At 40.5% G+C, this 21398-nt stretch overlaps 1 protein-coding gene across 2 annotated transcripts in view; it reads left to right on the forward strand.

Annotated features, from left to right (window-relative positions):
• Window positions 1-1525: 1525 nt before the first annotated feature.
• chst11 (carbohydrate (chondroitin 4) sulfotransferase 11) overlaps window positions 1526-21398 on the forward strand; it is a 105299-nt gene continuing 85426 nt past the window's right edge. The window contains exon 1 of one of the 2 annotated variants that reach the window (XM_029495404.1): window positions 1526-1713. In XM_029495404.1, coding sequence (XP_029351264.1) covers window positions 1596-1713 — 118 coding nt within the window. In that variant the 5' untranslated portion in view covers window positions 1526-1595. The remainder of the gene's footprint in view (window positions 1714-21398) is intronic. The other variant, XM_029495405.1, reaches the window with a different exon arrangement.

Here is a 21398-nt window from a genome sequence, read left to right on the forward strand (position 1 = left end):
ATTCATTATTTAAAGAGACCCAACAGATCCCCCGATGAGCAAGCACTTGGCGACAGTGACGAGGAAAAACTTCCTTTAAGAGGCAGAAACCTCAGGCAGAACCAGGCTTGGGGGGTGGGGGCATCTGCCTCAACCAGTTGGTTTGAGAGACAGAGAGAGAGAGAGAGTGAGAGCAAGAGAGACACGGGGGTGGGGGTTATCGTAGGGTGAGAATGAGAGCAAGAGAGGGAGATATACAAAACAGGTGTAGGCAGGAACATGATGCTGCATGGAGTTTATGGAGATGATGCTGTAGTATGGAAGGGATAGGGAAGCAGCAGGCATTGCAGGAACATGGGATGGCACTGAGTCACCACCTGCAGGATGAGGACAGGGAGAGACAGAGACTTTGGGAAAACATGGTCAGTAAATTGGGGATCTTTGGCATAGCTAAAGAGCAGATGGACTTTAACTTTTTAACTATAAGCTCTGTCAAACAGAAAAGTTTTAAGCCTGGTCTTGAAAATTGCTAAAGAGTCCACCCCCCGGACCGATACTGGAGGTTGGTTCCATAGATAACTGAAAGATCTGACTCCAGATTTGCTCTTGTAGACTCTAGGAACCACAAGTAAACCTCCATCTAGAGAGCGGAGTGGCCTACTAGGACAGTAAGGAACTATGAGCTCTCTGAGATATGATTGAGCTTGGCCATTAAGGGCTTCATATGTTAACAGAAGGATTTTAAATTCTACTCTGTATTTTACCAGCAACCAATGAAGAGCAGGTAACACAGGAGAGATGTGATCTTCTCATGTGAGTTGTTCTTCTCATTGGCTGGATTATTTCTGAATTGTGGCATTAAGATTTTTTTTAACCTCACCCACAGTAAGTAAATGAGAACATATTCTTTTCAGCACATTTCAGAGGGGTATTGTGGCCTTTACTCCACTGAGCAGCTTAGTGTTCTTCCAGAGTTGCATTTTAATAACGTAAATGCTCAGGTAATTATAATCCAAATAACAAATAATATCAATATATATATATTAAAATGTATCAAGCACAGTATGTTTCAAGTAATGTATTTTTGGTATTATTAAATATTATGTATTATTTCTTGTTTGAATAAAACAGGTGATTATTTATACCTCTGCACTGAAACACATTTCTGCCATTAACGTTTACTACTCCTGCCACATTTGCTATGAGTTATTTGATATGAACCCGTTTTCTTATTATTTTTTGTTGTTAGTTTGTTTTACTATAGTTGTGTAAATGTTATACTTGTAACCTTAATGTTAGCTGGAATAAGTACCATCTCAGTGAAATTAACCTCAGTTGGTTTCTAGGACAGGACATGCATAACCGTTTCGGTGTTGCGTGTCATGCGTGCTCGTGTTCCTGAATGTTCTCTTTAAGCGCACATTTCGACGCGCTCATTTCCTCGCCGTTAAGCTGCCACCTTCCCACCCTTCAGCAGCGCAGTGGTACGCTCCGCTCCCTGTTGGATGCTTTAGCTCATGGACCGGTGGATAGTCCTCATCAGTACCAGCAGAGCCCGGGAGCTTCCGACAGATCGGCCTTTCATTCCCCAACAAAGCGAGCAGCAACCCTCAGCCATGAAACAGACTCTGAGCGAGCTGCTGAGGATGAGCAGGATATGCCGGATGGTATTTGCCACTTGTTTAGGATCCTTTATTCTGGTTATCTTTTATTTCCAAAGTATGTTTCAACCAGGTAGGATCCCACTCTACTCTTCTCTCTCGGACGTCTGTGTGTGTTTGCGTGTGCGAGAGAGATTTGTCTACTCTGATGTCTGAGTGTTGTGTGGCATGTTGACAAATCGATGTGTTCATGCTGTACAGTAACGCAGCAGATGAATAACTGATCTTGTTGTGTCGTGGGAAGGTGTAAATCATCCAGCAGGTGAAATTGCACGTTCTATATTATAATTACAACATCCTGGGCTCATGCTCTTATTTTTCGGCTTTAGCTAAGTCGTTCTTCCTTTCTTCGTGTGGGTGTGTGTTTTGGAAATGATCGGACAGAGCGATCGACAGTTTGCCCCCCCACCCAAACGACAAGTGGCATGGAGATGGCAGAGAGCTTTTTTGTTTTTTTGTATCCACAAACGTGGCACAGCGATGGGTGAAGTCACGTTGCGCAGGGCGGCAGTGGCAGTGCGCACTCGCAAGCCGGTAGTGATCCAAATTTTGACCACCTTGAAGCTTCTCAGTGGCTGGACCGACAGAAAGTGTGGCGGCTGGTGGATCCGTCCGAACTCCAGTCAAAAATGTATCCATTTACAGACCCGTGCTCTGATCCCGGTGGGCTCGAGTGCGCTTCAAAGTGCGTCCAATTATATTTTTTCTCACATTGTTCTGCGACTGCGACCGACGCAGTCAAAGAAACGGACGCGCGAGGTAGAAGCGCAACGACCATAGAGCTGCTACTGACGTACTGTACAACTGGTCTACTGTCTCTTTCTCTTAATCGTGCAAACCAGTCAGATTCTCCATCTGGAGAAACGGTTATCATCGTGTGTTGCTGGCGGCAGACTGTGTGTCCTCCTCGTGCGCCACATGTAACCGCTTCTCCCACAGAGTCGGTAGTGTTGTGTTCCTCTGAGATATGACTGTGTACCAGTCTGAAGGTAATGATTCATGTGATGACAAGTACATAGAGCTACCGTGTGAGTGATGGGGCTCGGAAGAGAGGTGGAGGGATGAATCATGAGGCAGGCCAGAGAAGGGAATCTAAGCTACAGTAAGAAACATAAAGAAAGAACAGAGGTGCGGCCACAGCTCTGATTCAGGATGCTCATCTCTCTGGATGCACCAGCTCCATGTGAGTCACCTGTGCAGCTGCTGCTAATCATTAATTTTTATAATCCCTGCAAAGAAAATGACAGTGATTTACTAATGCAAGAAACCTATGCCTCAGTGTTTGGAGAGGGTTATATCAGACAACTCCACACCTTTTGCATATTAGCAACCTCCAAGCAGATAACTTGACCATGTTTAGCCCTTTGTCTTGCGATTGACTTCAGTTTCACAGCTTACTGCCATATATTAATCTTTTCACCTTGAAGTATTGAGGTGGTGGGCCTTCTCTTAAACACAAATTAATATGGTCATTTGAAGAGGTCCAGATCAGTGAATGGACAACAGGAAATCTGAAGCAGCAGAGCTTGTGGATACGACCCACTGACAAAGGTCTACAGAGGAATGACAGACGTGTTGGAGTATGTACTGGGAGAAATCTGCCACTTGACAGCTAGGTCTTTAAGGTTCATTGGGCTTTTAAGTAGAACTGGACTTAGAAGATCTACTGCTAACGTCTTGGTGCCAGATACCACAGGGTCCCCACAGAGGCCTTATTGAGCCCATGTCTGGGCAGACAGTAACAGACCTGTTTTGACGACACACCATGATGTTTTAGGACTTGTTTGTTTGTTGCTGTTTTTTTTGTTATTTATATGATTCTTAGAGGTTCCTCCCACTGAGTCCTGAAGACGGATATGAGTCAGTTCAGAATAAAGAATACAGTGAGTGTAAGTGGTTGTTCATTTTTGTCTGTCTCTGTATGTTGGCCCTCCAATGGACTGGGGACCTGTCCAGGATGTACCCCGCCCTCACCCAATGCGAGTTGGGATTGGCTGCAGCACCCCTCGCAAGCCGGAAACGGATTAGCAGTAGAAGATGAATGAATGAATGAATGAATAAATGACATAACTGTATCCTGTTGGAGGAACATTGTACAGAATGAGACCTTTGTTCTAAGGTACATCACCAAATGAGTTTGCAGGGAGAAAGATTATTATAAAATTTGACCCGAGACTCAATGAAACCCCTGTCAAAGACTCCTGGATTCTGCTTTCAGATATGTGCCAATCTCTAAAGGCCTTGCATCAGCATTTGTTCAACACACACACAGACACACATGGATACACAGACACAGACAAGTCAGAGAGTAGATACTTTATTTTGCAGTGGTGATGACAGGGTGCTGCATTCAGGACTCTGTGATTGAAGAGATGTCTAAATATGACTGTTTGCAAGAGCTTGGATAAAACATTTAATGGTGAAGTGTGCATTTATGTTTGATGACACAGCTGAGACAATAAGTTGTGTGTGTTTGTGTTTAATGTTGTTGACTTCCCTTATAACCCCTCTGCTTATCTCGACTTCAGTCTGTTTACCTTTTTTCTTAAATGACTTAATCACAGTTTCACAATCCCCTATCTCCCCTCTTCCCTGAATTCACTCTCCCTATTCTACCATCTCTTTCTCACCCAAACAGACACACACGTGTGTGGCAGCAGCATTGTTGTCCATCAGATACAGTTCCAAGTAGGATCTCCCTGGTTGAGGCATGTTTAGTAGGCCTTTGGAATACTGTCTGGCTTCCCAATGTAAACTCTCACATCTCTTCGAGGACTTGTGGGGTCATGACCTCTTGTAAAAGGAAAGGAGAAGGAATTGTTCAGTGGTATCACACACTGGTCTAAACAGACAGGAATATACACACCTCTCAAAACTTAAAAGCTTGTAATATATGGTGTTTGTACTGCAAAATGACAAATGTATAACCAAAAAGAAGCCACACTATTGTGATCTTGTTCTGTTTTTCTCTGCATCTTGTGTGGAAACCAGAGATTAAACAGACCTGGAGTGACTTTGAGGATACTGGTTTTAGGTGGGGGCTCTATACTATATTTTTTAGAGACATGTCAGTTGCTAAAGCAGACGAACTGCATGGCAGCAGTGAAAACATTTGTCAAGCCTATTACTTGTGTGTTAACAGCATATTCAAATTTTTTTGTCAAATTGTCTTAAAGAGTAAAGTTTAAAATTAAGGTTATATTCAGTTTACACTTGTCTAAGCTGCTTTCCGTCACTGAGCTGTGAGTTCACATGGAGTCACTGTACAATGATCATTAAGAGAGCAAGTTCAAAGAGACACAGCCTCTGTTTTATTGAGTCTGTCACACATAGCACAGCCTCCACGTGGTTAACAAACTGCTGCTCTGCCTCTCTGCACCTCATTGAACAGAGTAGACTGACAGAGACAGAAAAGCAGACTGAGAGAGAGAGCCAAAGAGAGTGAGAGAGCAAGTGAGTAAGAGAAGAGTACTCTATGGAAAGTAGCTGAGGTTTGTCCAAAATGTTGGTAGACTTTTTTGTGAAAAATGTCACAAAAGGATCAGAAAATGGAAACTTCTGTGGATCTGCTGATGATGTAACAGAAACTGTCTGACCAAAGAGCTGCAGAATAGGAAAAGCCCAATACTCAGACCAAGGTCAGAAGAAATCATTTAGGCTGGGAACTTGACTCCGTCCCAGGCAATGTCCATAAAACTCATTAGACTGCTGAGTCTGCTGGCTCTAACAGATACTACACCACAGTACAACACATCCCTATTTGGCACATTACAAAATACAACACTTGGATATTTGCCAATAAATATGAAAATGGAGGTTTCATGATGGCGATATAGTCATAGCATTGATATTATAATATTTATGATTATGATTTTATTATTACAATAATGTCTGGACGTTAACAGAATGTTAGTAGTATATTTGTTAGTGCAGTATATTGTTAGTGCAGTATATTTCCAATTCTTTTACTTTCTTGTTCTCTCTCTCTTGCCGAACAAGGTAAATAAAGGTAGGATGATAGAACATGTTCATTAACTAATTTGTCTTTGTTACATTATTGCTGGTATTGACTGTATTTAGAAATGTCCCAAATCTCATGATGGGATGTCCACAGCTGTCAACTAATGTTACAACATCACCTCACTCATTCACTGGATATGCCTTAGGTTGCTAACATAAACTAACCAATTGATGCTGACAAGAGTTACCCTGTATAATTAAGTTAACGTAGATAATATCTTTTTCAAATAGATAATTAGGTGGTTAATTAATTAGATCGAGTTTTTTGGAACATGACAACAAGTGAAAATCTGCATTCTTGGTTGGACAAAGCAAAAGCCTTTCACAATATCCAAGGTTCCCACGCCACCATGGTGTCCTGGTCAAGCACAGGAGCAGATTCGGTGAAAGACTGAATTCCATCATGATATCATATAAACTGTTATTCTGACATAAGAGTGCAGCAAAGTGCGATGCTTCTATTCTCTATCAAAGTGCGCTAGTATTCTAAGTATTCTACTCTTGTTTCAGACAAGTGCTTTTTTTTTCAACTGTCTAGGCATCTCAAAGGAAATGTTTATTACATATTATTTATTTGTATTTTATCTGTTTATTTTTATATCTATCTACTTATCTGTAGTTATAGTCACAATACTATCCCATTGGTCACAGATGTCCTCAAAAGCTGATGGACTTCCTTGAAGAGATTTGTTCCAAATCGTAACAAAATGTCAAGCGTTTCGGAAAAAATAAAAAAGGGGAAAGCTAATCTGACAAAAAGAACGGCTGCGTCATCACAAACTCACATTAGATTATGACTGGAGTTATTTAAGATGTTTACTGATGGCAGTCCTGTCTGCTTGGCTGAAACACTGAGTCATGATTTTCAGACAGAAAATGCTTTCTCCTAAATGAGCATAGAGGGTTTTAGGATGCGAACAACAGAGGCTTGTACGGTTTACATCACTACAGACGCACAAGTACAAAGAGTCTGACATGGTCATTCAGGACAAGAGGAGAATGTCATGTCTGTTATATTTCAGCCTGAAGGACACAGCTTGTAGAGACAGCCCTGACAAGGACCCGTGCCTTCACACCTCCACCTCTACTGCTCCTTTATAGGAAGCAGAGATCAGCGCAGCTAATATGGTAGTTTGCTCTATGGACCGCTTGTTTTCTTTCCTTGTTAAGTGCCGCAGGGATATTTTAGTGTGTTTGTGTTGTTGTGTGCACTGAGAATGCACTTCTGTGTCTTTTTTGAGCCTCTGCTTGGTAACCATACTGGTAAATCCAGGCTTCAAAGTTTCTGGCTTACGTTTTAACATCGCCTTTAAAGCCCTCAAAGTGGTCTGCTGCCCACATTATTTTGTTTTACTTTATGCATGAGGGAGAACAAGATTTTCATAACAATAGAACCACACCAATTTGAAGGAAGGACTGGGGAAGCTTTGTAAAAAGAATAAAATATGCCTGTCTGGAATTTGTGCAGGAAACTCAAAATTCCTCACCTTCATTGGTCTGTGGCCGGGTCTGTCTCCCATCTTTCTGTGGGGGCTTTCGCTGGAACAAAGAATGAGAAAAAAAACTGTTGAGACTTTTCATATTCAGTTTACAGTCATAAAATAATAACTCACCCTGGTGCCCTGCTTTTAAAGATGAAGCACTTAAATAAATATTTTAGTACAACTAATCAGTTAATGAATTTGACAGTACTCTGAACTGTAGGCACTTGAAAAGATAGAATTGTACTTTGAAGAAACACATTTTCTTGGTGTGAATATATTTTCTTGAAAGGCACCCTAACATCTTATTATCTAATATGATTTTCTTTTTATTTTATGAATGGTTTTTAAAAATGAAAACAAATTAAAAATGAGAAGATTAATTTGAAAATAAGCACCATTGGAGATTTTCCAAGAGTCACAGAAACTTAAAACAGCAAGAGCCTGACAGACCGTGTATTTGTTTCAGGATGGGAAAATAACTTCACATGAGCAGAGCACATAATAGATGTACACCATTGTGCTGATAATCTCACTGATACACTGATAATGTTGTTACCATGGCATCTTTCAGTGGGTGGGATCTATCAGGCAGCAGGGGAGCATGTGTTGTAGTAGTGGTAAAGAAGCAGCTAACCAGAGGACTCATGGGATCTGGGTTAATGGAGATCTTGGACTTGCGATTCGTGATTCAGTATGAATCACTAACCCAGCTCCAATGTGCTGAGGGAGAAGTCTGAGGATGAGAGAGACTTTGGCAAGAACCAGATTTTGATGTGAAGGCAACTAAGTCAAAACATCTCGGACACTACAGCTATGTGAAATGATCCTGGTCTACAGAGACCAGGATCTAAGAAAAGTGGTCCAAGGAAGGAAAACCACTGACCTGTCATGGTGCTCACGCTGATCGCTGTCCTCAACCAAAAGTTCCTACAATGGATATATTAGCATGGCAGAAAAGGGACTTCAATACAATTATTAGCCAAGTGCTCTAAATGTTATAGCAACCATCATTTTTGGATTATAAAATGCTACTTTTTTCACACACTTTGAACCCTGCAGTTTAAACAACTATGCGGCTAATTTATGGATTTTTACGGGTAATGAGCTTCATGCCGCCAATACATTTAGTGTCACATCAGACCAATGAAATTACAGAACAGGTCACAGTGGACCATTGAAATAGTTCAAATTAAATTAAACGCAACCACTCAAAATTCTTGAGATCAGTCATTTATTTTGCGCTTCATGCACACCCTTATCATATTCAGGTGTGCTCTATAGTCCGGAAATTACAGTAATCAGTGTAGACACATTTACAGCCAATCCTGTTAGATTGGAAACAGGATTATCCATCAATTGTGAGTTACACGTGCCAAAATATATTTATACATATCTATGCCAGGAATTAAGCAATGAATTTTATTTTGGGCTGCTATGGCACTGGCTAAACAACAGTTTGAATGTGAGCATGAACTTGTTTCAGTCCATCTGAATATGATAGGTTTAGAGTGTGGACATTGAATAAACTTCACAAGACCTGAAATTTCTTTATGAATATAGGTGAAGTTACATGAGTAGAGTGAAGATACCAAATTAATATTGGTTTAAATATTATTTATTTTCTGTCGGAAGTTAAACATATGAAATGTACTACAGACCTTGTATTTCAAATTAATAAAATTTCAAATAAATAAAATGATTATATAATAAACTGAAATCTTAATTCTGACCAGTCAAAAGCTCGACAGAATTTGCAGTGCACGTTACTCTGCTTCTTGTCGGACTTTAAATAGCCCAAATCTCCCCACACTACTAAATTCCTCAGACCTTTCTTCTCTTTAGCCTTGGGCTTTGTACGTTGGGGTGTCTTCGTCGAATCTGACGCTCGTGTTAACATTTCCTGCCATTTTCATGTATTTCGCTCCCACTCCTAACGTACTGCTGACCAAAACATAAGTACATGTGCATCACATAAACCGGCTGCATCACCTGCTCTCTCTATGTGTGTGCCAACCTAGCAAGACGTGGCTGTAACTCTTTTCCAGCTGTGTGATTGGATCGGCACGGCGCTATTCATTATCATTGGCTGTTCCGTTGTCTGTCAAAACAGGAATAGAACGAGCTCGATCGACCATGGTTTATATTTCTATCGAGGTAAAGTTATTTCGCGGTAATTATAGTAATAGTCATTTTATCACCCAGCTCTACTTCCACGTGACCATTGGAGGCACTCTGATCATCATAGTTAATTGCCTCTGTTATATGTCAGTCTATTTTTGTTGGTTTACAAATGTTTTATAGCGTTTCTCTGTTAGTTTGTGTTATAAGTGTGACAGAACCTGTCCATCGAACCCCACTTTCTTTTTTCTTAGAAACATGAAATCCATTTGACCAATTTCAAGCCCACCTTCATTAAATACAGAAAATAACCACAGTTCTGCTTTTTTCCTGTCATTGGTGTTTGAAGTTGTGAATGCTTGCCTGGTTCTCAGAGGAGGAATCAAGTCTTTGAAAGATGTTTGCTGCTCCTCAGATTCTTTGTGTATTGCAGTACTGTTCTGTTTCAGTGCTAAGCACACAGTCCAACTGATGTGGACACACAGTGGGGGCTGAGATCACCAAAAACACACAAAATAAGAAAGTGCGCATTCAGGCCCCCGCCACCCGACCCAACCCATTCCTCCTCCCCCTTTGGGTCTATGTGCATCTTACCATGTGTGATCTTAGCACTGCTGCTGCCTTCCTGCCCATCCCTACTGCTAAATCCTGTATCACACATCACAGCACATCAGCCTGACTGCGTCTGTGTCCCACTATCTACATCCTGCACCAGTTCACACAGTTAAACTGCCACACACACAAGGGCCCACTCTAATGCCAAACATTTTCCAAAAATAAGATGTATAAAGGGATAACTTCCCGGCTCCTGTGGTGAACCCAACTCCTTCATATCTATTGTTACTGATTCTGCTTATCACAAGTCGTAATAGTGAACATGAATGCAAAAGTTGTGGTATGGGCAAACTTTTCATCTGTGGAAAAAAGACATGGCAAGGTGCAGTTTGTGTGGTAAGACTTTTCACGTGATTTGTCTTTTAAGTGTAATATTTTGATGGACCAAAAAAAAAAAATCACAAAGTATCGGTTTCAATTAAATATGCCAAAAAAGTGACTGGTCAGGAGGAGAGGGGAGACGGTAAGCTACTTCCATCAATTACTATGAACAATTATGAAGAAATGTGTACACAACCAGCAATTAACCAGTATAAAAGTCTGTGGAGATCCAGCCTGTTGGATTTTCCTTTGCAAAAATTTTCAGTGCGGTGTAAGCTCCCCTCTGGGAACATGGAAGACTGTGTCTACCACCACTGGGCTACCACAATGGAGCCCAGTGCTGAGGTTGAACACTCATTTACTAGACTGAACCATTAACTATCTGCATGGGTCTGGAGTTAATTAAAGAGGCAAAGACACGCATGCACAAATGCACACCCACCCACCCACAGAGCTGAGATCTAAGAAACTATCTTGTAAAAGGAGGGAACCTAGACTGGAAAGATTTTTTTTTTTTTTTAGTCTTGTGAGGACTCCTGTGAGTAAACTAAAACACAACACACACACATGCAACACTCCCTGTATTTGGAACCATGAAGTCATCAACAAAACTCATTCTGAGGAGAAACAACAGCAAAAAACTGTCTGCTATTCAGTGTCTGCATGTGTGTGTCGGAATGTATGTGTGTATTAGGGATGCAATGGTACAGTTCCCACGGTTCGGTATGCATCACGGTTTTTGGGCCACGGTTTAGCATCCCTGGCGAAAAACACCGTCAGAGCTAAAGACAAAGAGCAAAAATACAATTACAATTTACTGCAGTTTATCCTAAACACACAAAATGAAATTATACATTTTTGAGCTGCTAAATCAGTTACACAATCATGAATTATTACCTTTTGTCTCCTTTCTTCTAAACTAACAGAACAGCTACGCTAACTAATTAACGTTCCGCTAGCCAAAATACAGCGTTACAACATTATATGAATTCAAGAAGCTCACTGTATTTCAGCTCAGCACCAAACGTAACATGAAACGAAACAATAACAAACCTTGTGCCCATATCACCCAGGAGCTTATTTATCATGACATCAACAATATCTTTTAACACTTTTAACAGTTTTAGTTCTTCAGACACACTTCTCGGAAGCTGGTACGGTACGTGAAACACCCGAAAGTTGTGCTTACAAGCGAGTAGCCTTTCAAAATAAAAGTCCAACTTTTTACATGAATAAATAAATAATACCCTGGTTTTTAAAGAATACTCTCAATATGGATATATATGTAAAACAACACGTTTATGTAGATGAACATCTCAATAAATTCATTTACACACGGTAATGGTACGGTTTCGATATCTTACTATAAAACTACTCACTAGAATAGGCAATATATAGCACGTAAAAATAATTAAAAGCAAACACACATATGGTCAAACCGCTTTATCATAAAAATCATCATAAAACACCTTTCCATTAAAAACAGAGCAGTATCCATTAAAAAATAAACAGTAAACTCTATTGTAGCCACCATAATTATAAACTTAACTGTTAAAAATAGAATATCAGAGAATAGCACAGATGTGGTCAAACCACAAAATCTATCATTAAAAGGGAACACTTGCTCTTTATCAAAAATAGGGAATATTAAATAGAAAGTGTAGTATCTAATAAAATAAACAAAATTTTAATCCACTCATAGAAATTAAACCTTATTACAACCTGCAAAGCAATGCTTGCACACTGTGCTTTATTTGTTGACTGTCATTTTTCCATTGTGATCATAGCTCAATGCAAAGTCCAAAATGATCCAAAATGATCCCACACACTGCAGACTTTTTTCCCATTTTTTTTTCCGGAGTCCCATTCACTCGCCATATTTGCTCAAGGTTTACTCTCCACTCTCTTTTTGAACATTTGCATGCCGAGCGATGATTAGCTCCTGCAAAATTCTGGCAGCATGAGCAGAGTAGGGCTGCTCTCTCTACTGTGTCTGCTCTGATTGTATCTAATCACACAGCATACGCTGTACCAAGTTTTGATAAAGTTTTGAGACGGGCCAAAATGTACCAAAATACCGCTGTTTGCCTTTGTGTATTGAACTGAACAGGATGTATTAAACGGTTCAAGAAAATATTGAATATTTTTGCATCCCTAGTGTGCACTGAAACATGACCACCATTTGTCAAACTTGCATTTGGTCTCTGGTGTGCATGTGTGTGTGTGTGTGTCACTATCTTGTGGAATAAGGGTCATGGAATGGGATGTTTACTGAATGAGTTTATATTCTAAGTGTCTAGCTTTAAGTCTTCAAATCAACGTGATGTAAATTTTTGAGAAAGATGGCCCCATTTAGAAGACAAGAGACAAAAAAAGCAAGGAATGCATTCGGTAGCTTTGCAACCATTTGATTGGCAGACCTGCTGGGGACAATACTGAGCAGGCTAGATCCAGCCCAAATTCCTCCTCAGCTCCATCTTCCTTTCCAAATATGGTTTATACTGATTGAAACACTGCAATGCTCAGATCACAAACTGGATGCTTCAATATGGCCTTTCACAAACTAGTAGTGTGTTGCCATTTGTCCAAAGACATGCGTGTTTAGGTTAGCTGGTGACTCTAAATTGTCCGTGGGTCTATGTGTGAGCGCTTGTTTGTCTGTCTCTGTTTGTTGGCCCTGCAACAGATTAGCGACCTGTCCAGGGTGTACCCCGCCCTCAACCAATTTCAGCTGGGATTGGATCCAGCACCCTCTGTGACCCTGAAATAGATGAGCTGTAGAGGATGAATGAATGAATGATCAGAATACTGAGAACAAAAAAAAAATTCTGTTTCAATGAGCTATGAATCTGTGACAGTGACCATCTGCAAACTGCAGAGTAAATGCATTTCCTGAATTTAAATTAGAGTAACTAAAGTAATCCTGATCATGATTCATCATGAAAATGTTACCCTTATTTCTGTCATTATTTCAATTATAGGTGCAGTTAGCAGTTTGTTTAATTGTGACAGTGCAGCCAGACTCCTGTGCCTTTAACTCACTTATGTCAGCCCGCAGGACTTAGAAGGTTTGTGCCTGTTTCTTTAGTGGGTCAGTGTTTGTGAGTTGGTGGTTTCTTAACAGGCAGTCAACACAGAGCATGTGGAAAAATATTCTTATGCACAGAGGTACAAATTTGTGCAGAGGTTTTTTAAAGAAATGGAAATAGAGCTGTGGTGTTCTGTTGTCTGGCTACATTTGTTTTTGGATATTCAGTAATCACACATGAGTGATTTTGATGCCTTTTTCAGTTAACCTTCCTGTTCTGACCAATTTACAACTTAAAACACTCATAAATATTGTATTTTACATCTGATTGCCTCAAGGCCTTATGATATCCTTCACGCTATGCACATGAACATATAAAAGTGATGATCACCTCTTTCATTGAATTTTGAGTGTTTTAATCAACCTTGTTCCACCTGTGGTGTTCCCAGTCAAAAGTGACCACCATAGGAAATGAATGGGTATCCAGACTATATTCATCCATCAGACAGAAAATATCCCCATACACACCACCCCAACTCACTCACACACACACTTCAGACTGAACAATGTCTTTTGCGGATACACATCTCTTTCCCGTGCTTATGTGCCGATCCTCCCATGTGAACCAACTTCCCGATGAAACAATGTATCATATCTTCACACAGACAAGACAGATGTCTGTTATGTGAACCCATCTCTTTCCCACGTTTTTGTGCCTATTCCCCACGTGAACCACACCTTCCAGACTAATCAATGTATCATCTTCACAGAGACCCCATATATATAGCATGATGTTTGCCTTGCACTCCTTTTACTCTGAGCACAATGAGTAGGCCACTGACCAAGCGGTTCTCTGTCGAAGAGGTTCTGGTCCAGCTTTTTGGACATGATGAAGAGGGCACTGAAATTGAACCAGAGATAGAAGACGATATCTCGGAAGTGGAAGACAACCTAGATTTTGATCCAGACTTTGAGGAGACTGACCAGTCAACAGATGGAGAGGGAGAGGCACCTGAAGAACAGGCACCTGAGGAGACATTCCAGTCCAAGAGTGGACACTTGCTCTGGTCTTCATCCCCCCAGGACAGAGGAAGTAGAGCAAGAGTGGAAAACATCATAAAGATGAAGGGACAGGTGGGTGGAGTGCCTACCACTTATGTACAATCCAGGCCCTGACGTGACAGTTGATGAGCGTCTGGTTCCTTTCAGAGGTCGCTGTTCCTTCAAGGTGTACATTCCAAGCAAACCAGAATATGGAATAAAGATCTGGGCAGCATTGGTGACTCCTCTTATTCAAAGGCGCCAGCACATTCCCCACACACCAGCCTCTGCCAGTCTGGTGAGTGTGCAAGCCCCAGCCCCAGCCACTGCCCTGGCCCCCAACAAGGACATGGACAGAAAAGGAAGCGCTGTGAGCTCTGTGCCCCTAGAGACAACAAAACAAGCCTAAGATGCTGCAAATGCGATGCCTATGTTTGCAAGGCCCACTCTGACCTGAGTGTCACATGCCACCCATGTGCATGAATTCACATGCACACACACACACACACACACTACTTCATGTTGAGTTTGGTCTTTGGTTTTCCATTTAGTTTTTACATTACATGTTCATTTTGTAATACATTTTCAGTGCCTATTTGTATTTTCACTGCAGTTATTTTATGTCTAATTCTATAAATTCATGTTAAACACTACTTTGAGACATTGTTCACAGCTAAAGAATGTTGAATAAAAATTTGGTGGTGAATTTTTTTTTTTTTTTTTTTTTGTGTTAATTCTTTGCAAATTAAAACTAACCAAAATGTGTATGTTCAAAGTCAAAGTTCAAAGTCACAGGCTCCCTGTGGTCATTATGCATGGCTGTCCCTGCTTGTCTATAGGCCATAGCAGCAGCAGCAGTTGTAGGTGGGAATGTAATCACTCTGCCGCTGCCAATAAATATTGATTTGGTTGTTAGGTTTTAGCCCTGGCAGTAACTGGGTTGTAAGCATCGTGCATTAACCACATTTGGGTATTCATAACATTGGTGGAAGAGAAAGCAGGGGCATTTTTAGATGGTGACTAAACAGCTTTCTTAGTAGCCCAGAGCATGTGTGTGTGTGTGTGTGTGTGTCATTTGAAATATTACCTTTGACAATGTCAACGCATTGATTTAGGAATCAGGGAAAGTCAGTAGGTACAGCGACAAACAACACTTTTAGAGTCAATTGAAACAAATAGTGTGTGGGTAAGTGCGTGTGTTGTTTGTGGTTGTGACGTAAGAGGAGTGAATCATGGCTTTAATTAAGTGGCAGAGCGCTGAGCAGTGTCTTGTTAAACAGCCTGTTCTGTACCAGCTACTGGGACACTTCACACAACAACTGGGAGCGATTTTCCACCCATCGACAACTCCTAGTCTTTCATCCTCCTTGGATTTCAGAGCAAGTAGTCTGCTCACTAAAGAAAAGGAATAATCCTGCCTGGACACTCTTTAAACACTGTTAAATGTTATCAGTCTTTGGCAGTTCTAGCAGGGATTTATGCTCAAGTCTTCTGGTTAACTTTTTCACTTCACAAACTGGTTCCTCCACTTTAGTGTTAAGCAGCTTCACAGTAAAGTGATTTCAAATGGCCCTTACATCCTGTATGCTATTCTCTCCCTTTCCCTCATTAAGTGCAGCAAAACAATCCTGCAGGAATGGGTATATATGGACTTAAACGACTAAATCACCCCTTATCTTTTTTTAAAAGATGATAAAAAAAAACCCTAAAACAAATATGATATTGTTGTTATTTTGGGTCAAACCAGAGACACATAACATCAAAAACTCACAAGACAAATACAATGCATATTTCACCAGGGTGATGTTTTGACAGCCCAAACACAGTGGCATCAATTTCCATTCATTTGTTGTCAGCAACATTAATTCAGATATGTTTCAGTCTGACTGGAACCTTGCTGCTATATTTTTGTCTGTTTATCCATCAGTTCCTATTCTCTTTGATAGTGATGTCTAGTGTCATGCCTCTACATGCCTCTAGACAGTGGAGCCACTAAGAGTGGCTCCACTGTCTCTCAGAGTGAGAAATTGCTCTGAGTTTATTGTAGTAAGAGATTAAAGAGAGAAAGACATGGACAGTTAGAGGTTCTGGGGCTCATTTTTCATCATACTGCTCAACAGAATGAGCAGAACTCCTGATCAGATAGAGATAAAGGTAAAGGTGGAACAACCCAAAAGGAGGAGGGAACTTCTAAGTTGAGGAGTTGTTACACAGCTTTGAGTGCACATGCACATGCAAATTTACTTGATGCGACTGCCATATCTCTGAATTCAAATCAAAACTCCAATTTATTTGTATAGTGCCAAATCATAACAAAGTTACATAAAGGCACTTTACATATAGAGCAGGTCTAGACCAAACTCTTTATCAAATTATTTAAAGAGACCCAACAGATCCCCCGATGAGCAAGCACTTGGTGACAGTGGCAAGGAAAAACTTCCTTCAAGAGGCAGAAACCTCGGGCAGAACCAAGCTCAGCGGGGCAGCCACCTGCCTCAACCGTATGGGTTGAGAGAGGGAGAGAGAGAGAGGCAGGGTGGGGAGCAAAGTTGGGTAGAGTGGGGAGAGAATGAGAGCAGGAGGAGGCGATATTTAATCCAGGTGCAGGCAGGCACATGATGCTGCATGAAGTTAATGGAGGTGATGCTGTATGGAATTCATGAAAATATGGGAGCAGCAGGTGTTGCAGGAACATGGGGTAGTGATGATTCAACACCTACAGGATGAGGACAGGGAGAGAGAGGAGAGGAACTGGGAGAGACAGAAACGTTCTATGCAGTACACATGCATAGAACTGGGAGAAACAGGGCTTTAGGAGAAGCATGGTTGTTGGTATGTTGGCGCATGCAAGGAGGAGAGAGAGAGAGAGAGAGAGAGAGACAAAGAGAGAGAGAACGAGAGAGAGGGAGGGAGAGGGAGAGAAGGAGTTTTTACCACAACAATTCTTTGTCCTTGCTTTCATTCACCTCTTTTTATCTGTCCGTCTGGGCTCAGTGTTGGGGGAGTTTTTCTAGGCGTGGTTATTCTGCCAGCGTGGCTGGTTTAGCTACTGCAGTGGTATATGGTGGCACTGGTCTGTTGAAGACTTCATACTGTGGCTCAACACCAGCTCGGCTGGACAGTTTGATGAAGACTCAAAGACTCTTCTCATTTCCCTCCACTAAGGTCAGAGCGAACACGTTGGCAATTAATAGAATTTTTACTGGCTCAGCAAGAAGTGGATACAGACGCTTTTTTTTTATCAGGAGCATGTGTCAGACAACCACCATTAAAGAACTAAAAGGAGGAGATCTTTGAAATTCTTGCAACAAGTCCCAGAAGATTCCATGGTTTCCATAACAGTTTCTGATCTATTTGATCAAAATACTGATTAGTGGGTAAAAATCCTGATGGGTAAAAATCAGGTATCTGAATCATCCAAGGTGGATCTGGACCAGTCTCAGTTTTGTTCCTGGTTAGTGTTTAAACAACCTTTCAATCAATCCATTAACAACAGGAGCATCAACAGCAGACTTTCACAGGGGTTTAGAGATTTGGACCCTGACGTCGGGCAGAAAGATGGATAAATGAATTGGACTGACCAACATGCAGTTTTATTCTCCAGTTGCACCGTCAGCCCTTGAAAACAATTATGCTACATTTAACTTAATATTTGCACACACCATGGTCTTTGGTGACCCTGCTGCTTCCTGTGGGCAGAGCAGAGACGCACCCTGTTATCAAATCAGAAAGGTTCTGAAATTTTGACACAATATCTGTGAAATTTGATATATATAGCCGGATAACATGCATTAAAGAGAACACTATTGTCTCAGAACTGTTTGACCCTTAAGTCCCTTTAAATGTAAATATTTGAGTCAGTCAAGCTGAGTATGAAAATCTAAAATCTGCCAGAACTAAATGAGCACTTATATTCGGTCATCATGAAGACATATAGATATATTTTTGCTTTACTGTATTCAGGAATCTGCCCATATACAATATACCTGATTCCATTCACCATGTAAATACAACATTTCAAAGAATTTTAAGTTTAAGTCTAGTAAGTCATGTCATTGAAACATACCACAGTGGCTTGGCTTTAGAGCCCTTACCTGCTGTTGGCTCTGCTGTTCTCACAGTCACGTACAAAGGAGCTAAATGTGTATTTATGCACAGAGTTCAGAGCAGGAAGAAGACTGACATTCTGCTGCACACACACATTTAAAATCTGCTTGTTCAAGGGTTTGTGTCACACATGGCAGCTACCAGACATACACAAACCTCATGCACTGACCTTGTGACACTTGCTGGAGAAGAAATCTGTCAAAGCAATGGGCACTTCATACTTTTCAGTCGAACTACACAGTGTAACTTCGCACCTTCAGATATATCTCCTTGGTGTGCATCTTGAGTTGGCAGTTGCAGAAGTTAGCTAACATTTAGCACTTGCCAGCATGCTATCCTACACTCCACCTGCTACTTCAGTCATAGGAGACCACTTTTATCCAGCACACATACGAATACGAATTTCATGCGCTTGCTCAAATCTGCTTTATAATTGGTATGGAAGATTTTCATAAAAAAAACCCCAAAAGAAAACAAAAGATTCTCATAAATATTTAGGTAGTTTCAATAATTTATATGTTTTTAAAACCAACTCACAGATGCTTGAAAAGATCTAGATCCTAGAACGTCAAGTTGAAACTGCTTAGGTAGACCAAAGTGTTGGATGGAGGGTTGGACAGATGGATACAGAACTCAATGTCAGATTTTACATTTTGCTTGTAAAAATGAGAAGCACATTGCATTGAAGAAGACTGAAGAATGAAACTGGAGACTGTGACAATGAACTCATTAGAAAATGAATTAATATATCAAGTGAGAAGTAGGGCCATCTTTCCACTTAATTAGAACCTGCCTATTAGAACTAGTGGAGTAGAACCCTGATTGTCATTACACAGAATGCAGGTTTAAGACTCTTAAAAGACAACACTTAAAAGACAAAAAAGAGGCACACTCCAATTTTATATACAGTCCTGCATGAGGACTGACTTACCATTGGAGCCAGACTACAGTGGTCATTTGAGGTACTTCTGTATGTTGCTTCCTCATATTTTTCACACTACATGACTCTGGACAGATGTGGAGTGATGTCTGGTTGCTTCTGTCCTATTCCCCTCGTGTTGTTGCAATGCACATTCATCAAAATTACAACCATATTTTCCCTCAACCTTGTGACCATTATGTTAATTATAGATGATGCAGTGTTAGTAGACAAAGAGAGATTTAATGCACACAGCTTAGACTGGTAAGTTGGTCACAGGGAAAAAGAGTAACTGGTAACAAACAACATTTATACAGCAGGACCCTGAAGTTGTTACAGGGCTGCAATCAAGAGGAAAAAACACCCCAAGCGCTGCAACCAAAATAATCCACCTCCATGATGTGAAACAGATTTGCCACATAATTCAAGTGGTGGACCTGTAAAATGCAGCGCAGACGTTTTGGAGCAGACAAACTTCTCTGTAATGGCCTCCCTTTACATTAATTATACAAATAATGCCTCCAAATGAATGTATTTATGGCTTGTTGATGTAAAAAACTCAGAGTACACGTTGCACTTTTGAAAGACAAGGCAGAGCAGAGTCTGTTTACTAAACCATGTCCAGACAAACACACCAAGACAATAGTCTGCAGCTCTCATCTTCCTGTAGTTATCTTCTTCTTTTGTCAAACAATATACAACTACCACTGGGCTAATTGACATACACTCACAAAAAGTGTTATTTGTACAATTTAGATTTGAAAAAAATTCACATTTAATTGACCTAAATGATTTTTTAACCCAAATCAAACATATATCAAAATGTCTCTTTCCCAAAATACAAAACTTTACCCTCACAAATTAAAAAATATTTATTATATAGGGTATAGTTGATCTTTTCACTCTGTTATGACTTAACTTGTTCATTTATAAAAGATTAACATTCATTCATATATAAGAATATAAACATATATATGCACAGACATTAAGGTACAACTATAATATATATATGTATAGTTCACAAGCCAAGCCAAAAGTTTTTTTACATCTTAATTTTTATGACAACCAAGTTACAAAGGCTATAAAGATAAACTGAAAACATTTTGTTTGTTTAGTTTTGCTTACCTACCATAAATAAAGACATGACAAATTTCTAAAGTTAGTACAAATTAAAAAAAAGGACAAAGAAAAAAGAAAACAACCTTTGCTGACAGTAAAACCAGCCATGTACTTTACACACTGCCCACATTATGGGCGTTATTATTTACTTCCATACCTTAAAGACAATGTCTATGCCATGTGGCTGGAGAAGGTCCTGCTCCAGTTGTTTAGATTTCTCAGTGGCTGTCGCTGTAGTTGGCTTGGCAGCACCCACCCTGACCAGTGGCTCTAACGGGGCTGTCACCTTCACGCAGTGAAAAAGCAGGGATTTGGAAAACAGGGGAGTTGTTCCTCTTTAGAGAAGACCTAGACCTTCAGCTGAGCCAAGTTAAAATCCTTGTTTTAGGCCTTATTTAGAAAGTGACAGAAAGAGAGAAAGGAAAGTCAGGGAGAGTAAGGGGATGACATGCAGCAAGAGGTGTCAGGTCTGACTCAATAAAACAGCTGCTGTGGTTAAATCTAAATCTTTAAGGTGTTAAATTTTCAACTTGAAGGCTAATGGATGTTCCAGAACCTAAAAAGACTTCCAGTTGTCTTTGACTCATGCATTTAAGACTATCACGACCTGGATGTCTGAGGACCTACACAGTGTTTCCCTGCTCTCTATAGTTCATATTGTTTGTGATCCTTTTTGCTGCTGCTTCCAAACCAATGTGAACAGTTTACGCGCATGTTAACATGATGAGACAAACACATCTCTGTTATTTGCTCTTTAGCTGGCCAATTAAAATTCAAGATACATTGGATTTGAACCACTTGGGAGGGGTTGGGAGCACACAGTTCAGTCTACAAAAGCTCATTAGTCTCAACTTTTAACCTGCCCACCAATAAACAGGCACCAGACCTACAGGGGAAGATTGTGCATGGAGAAATGACCACAAACAGACACATGACCCACTGGAGAGGACCTAGCCCAGCTAAGGTGTGCTGTATGAATCCTGAGC

Source organism: Echeneis naucrates, chromosome 23, assembly GCF_900963305.1.
Source record: "Echeneis naucrates chromosome 23, fEcheNa1.1, whole genome shotgun sequence".
NCBI classification, from domain to species: Eukaryota; Metazoa; Chordata; class Actinopteri; order Carangiformes; family Echeneidae; genus Echeneis; species Echeneis naucrates.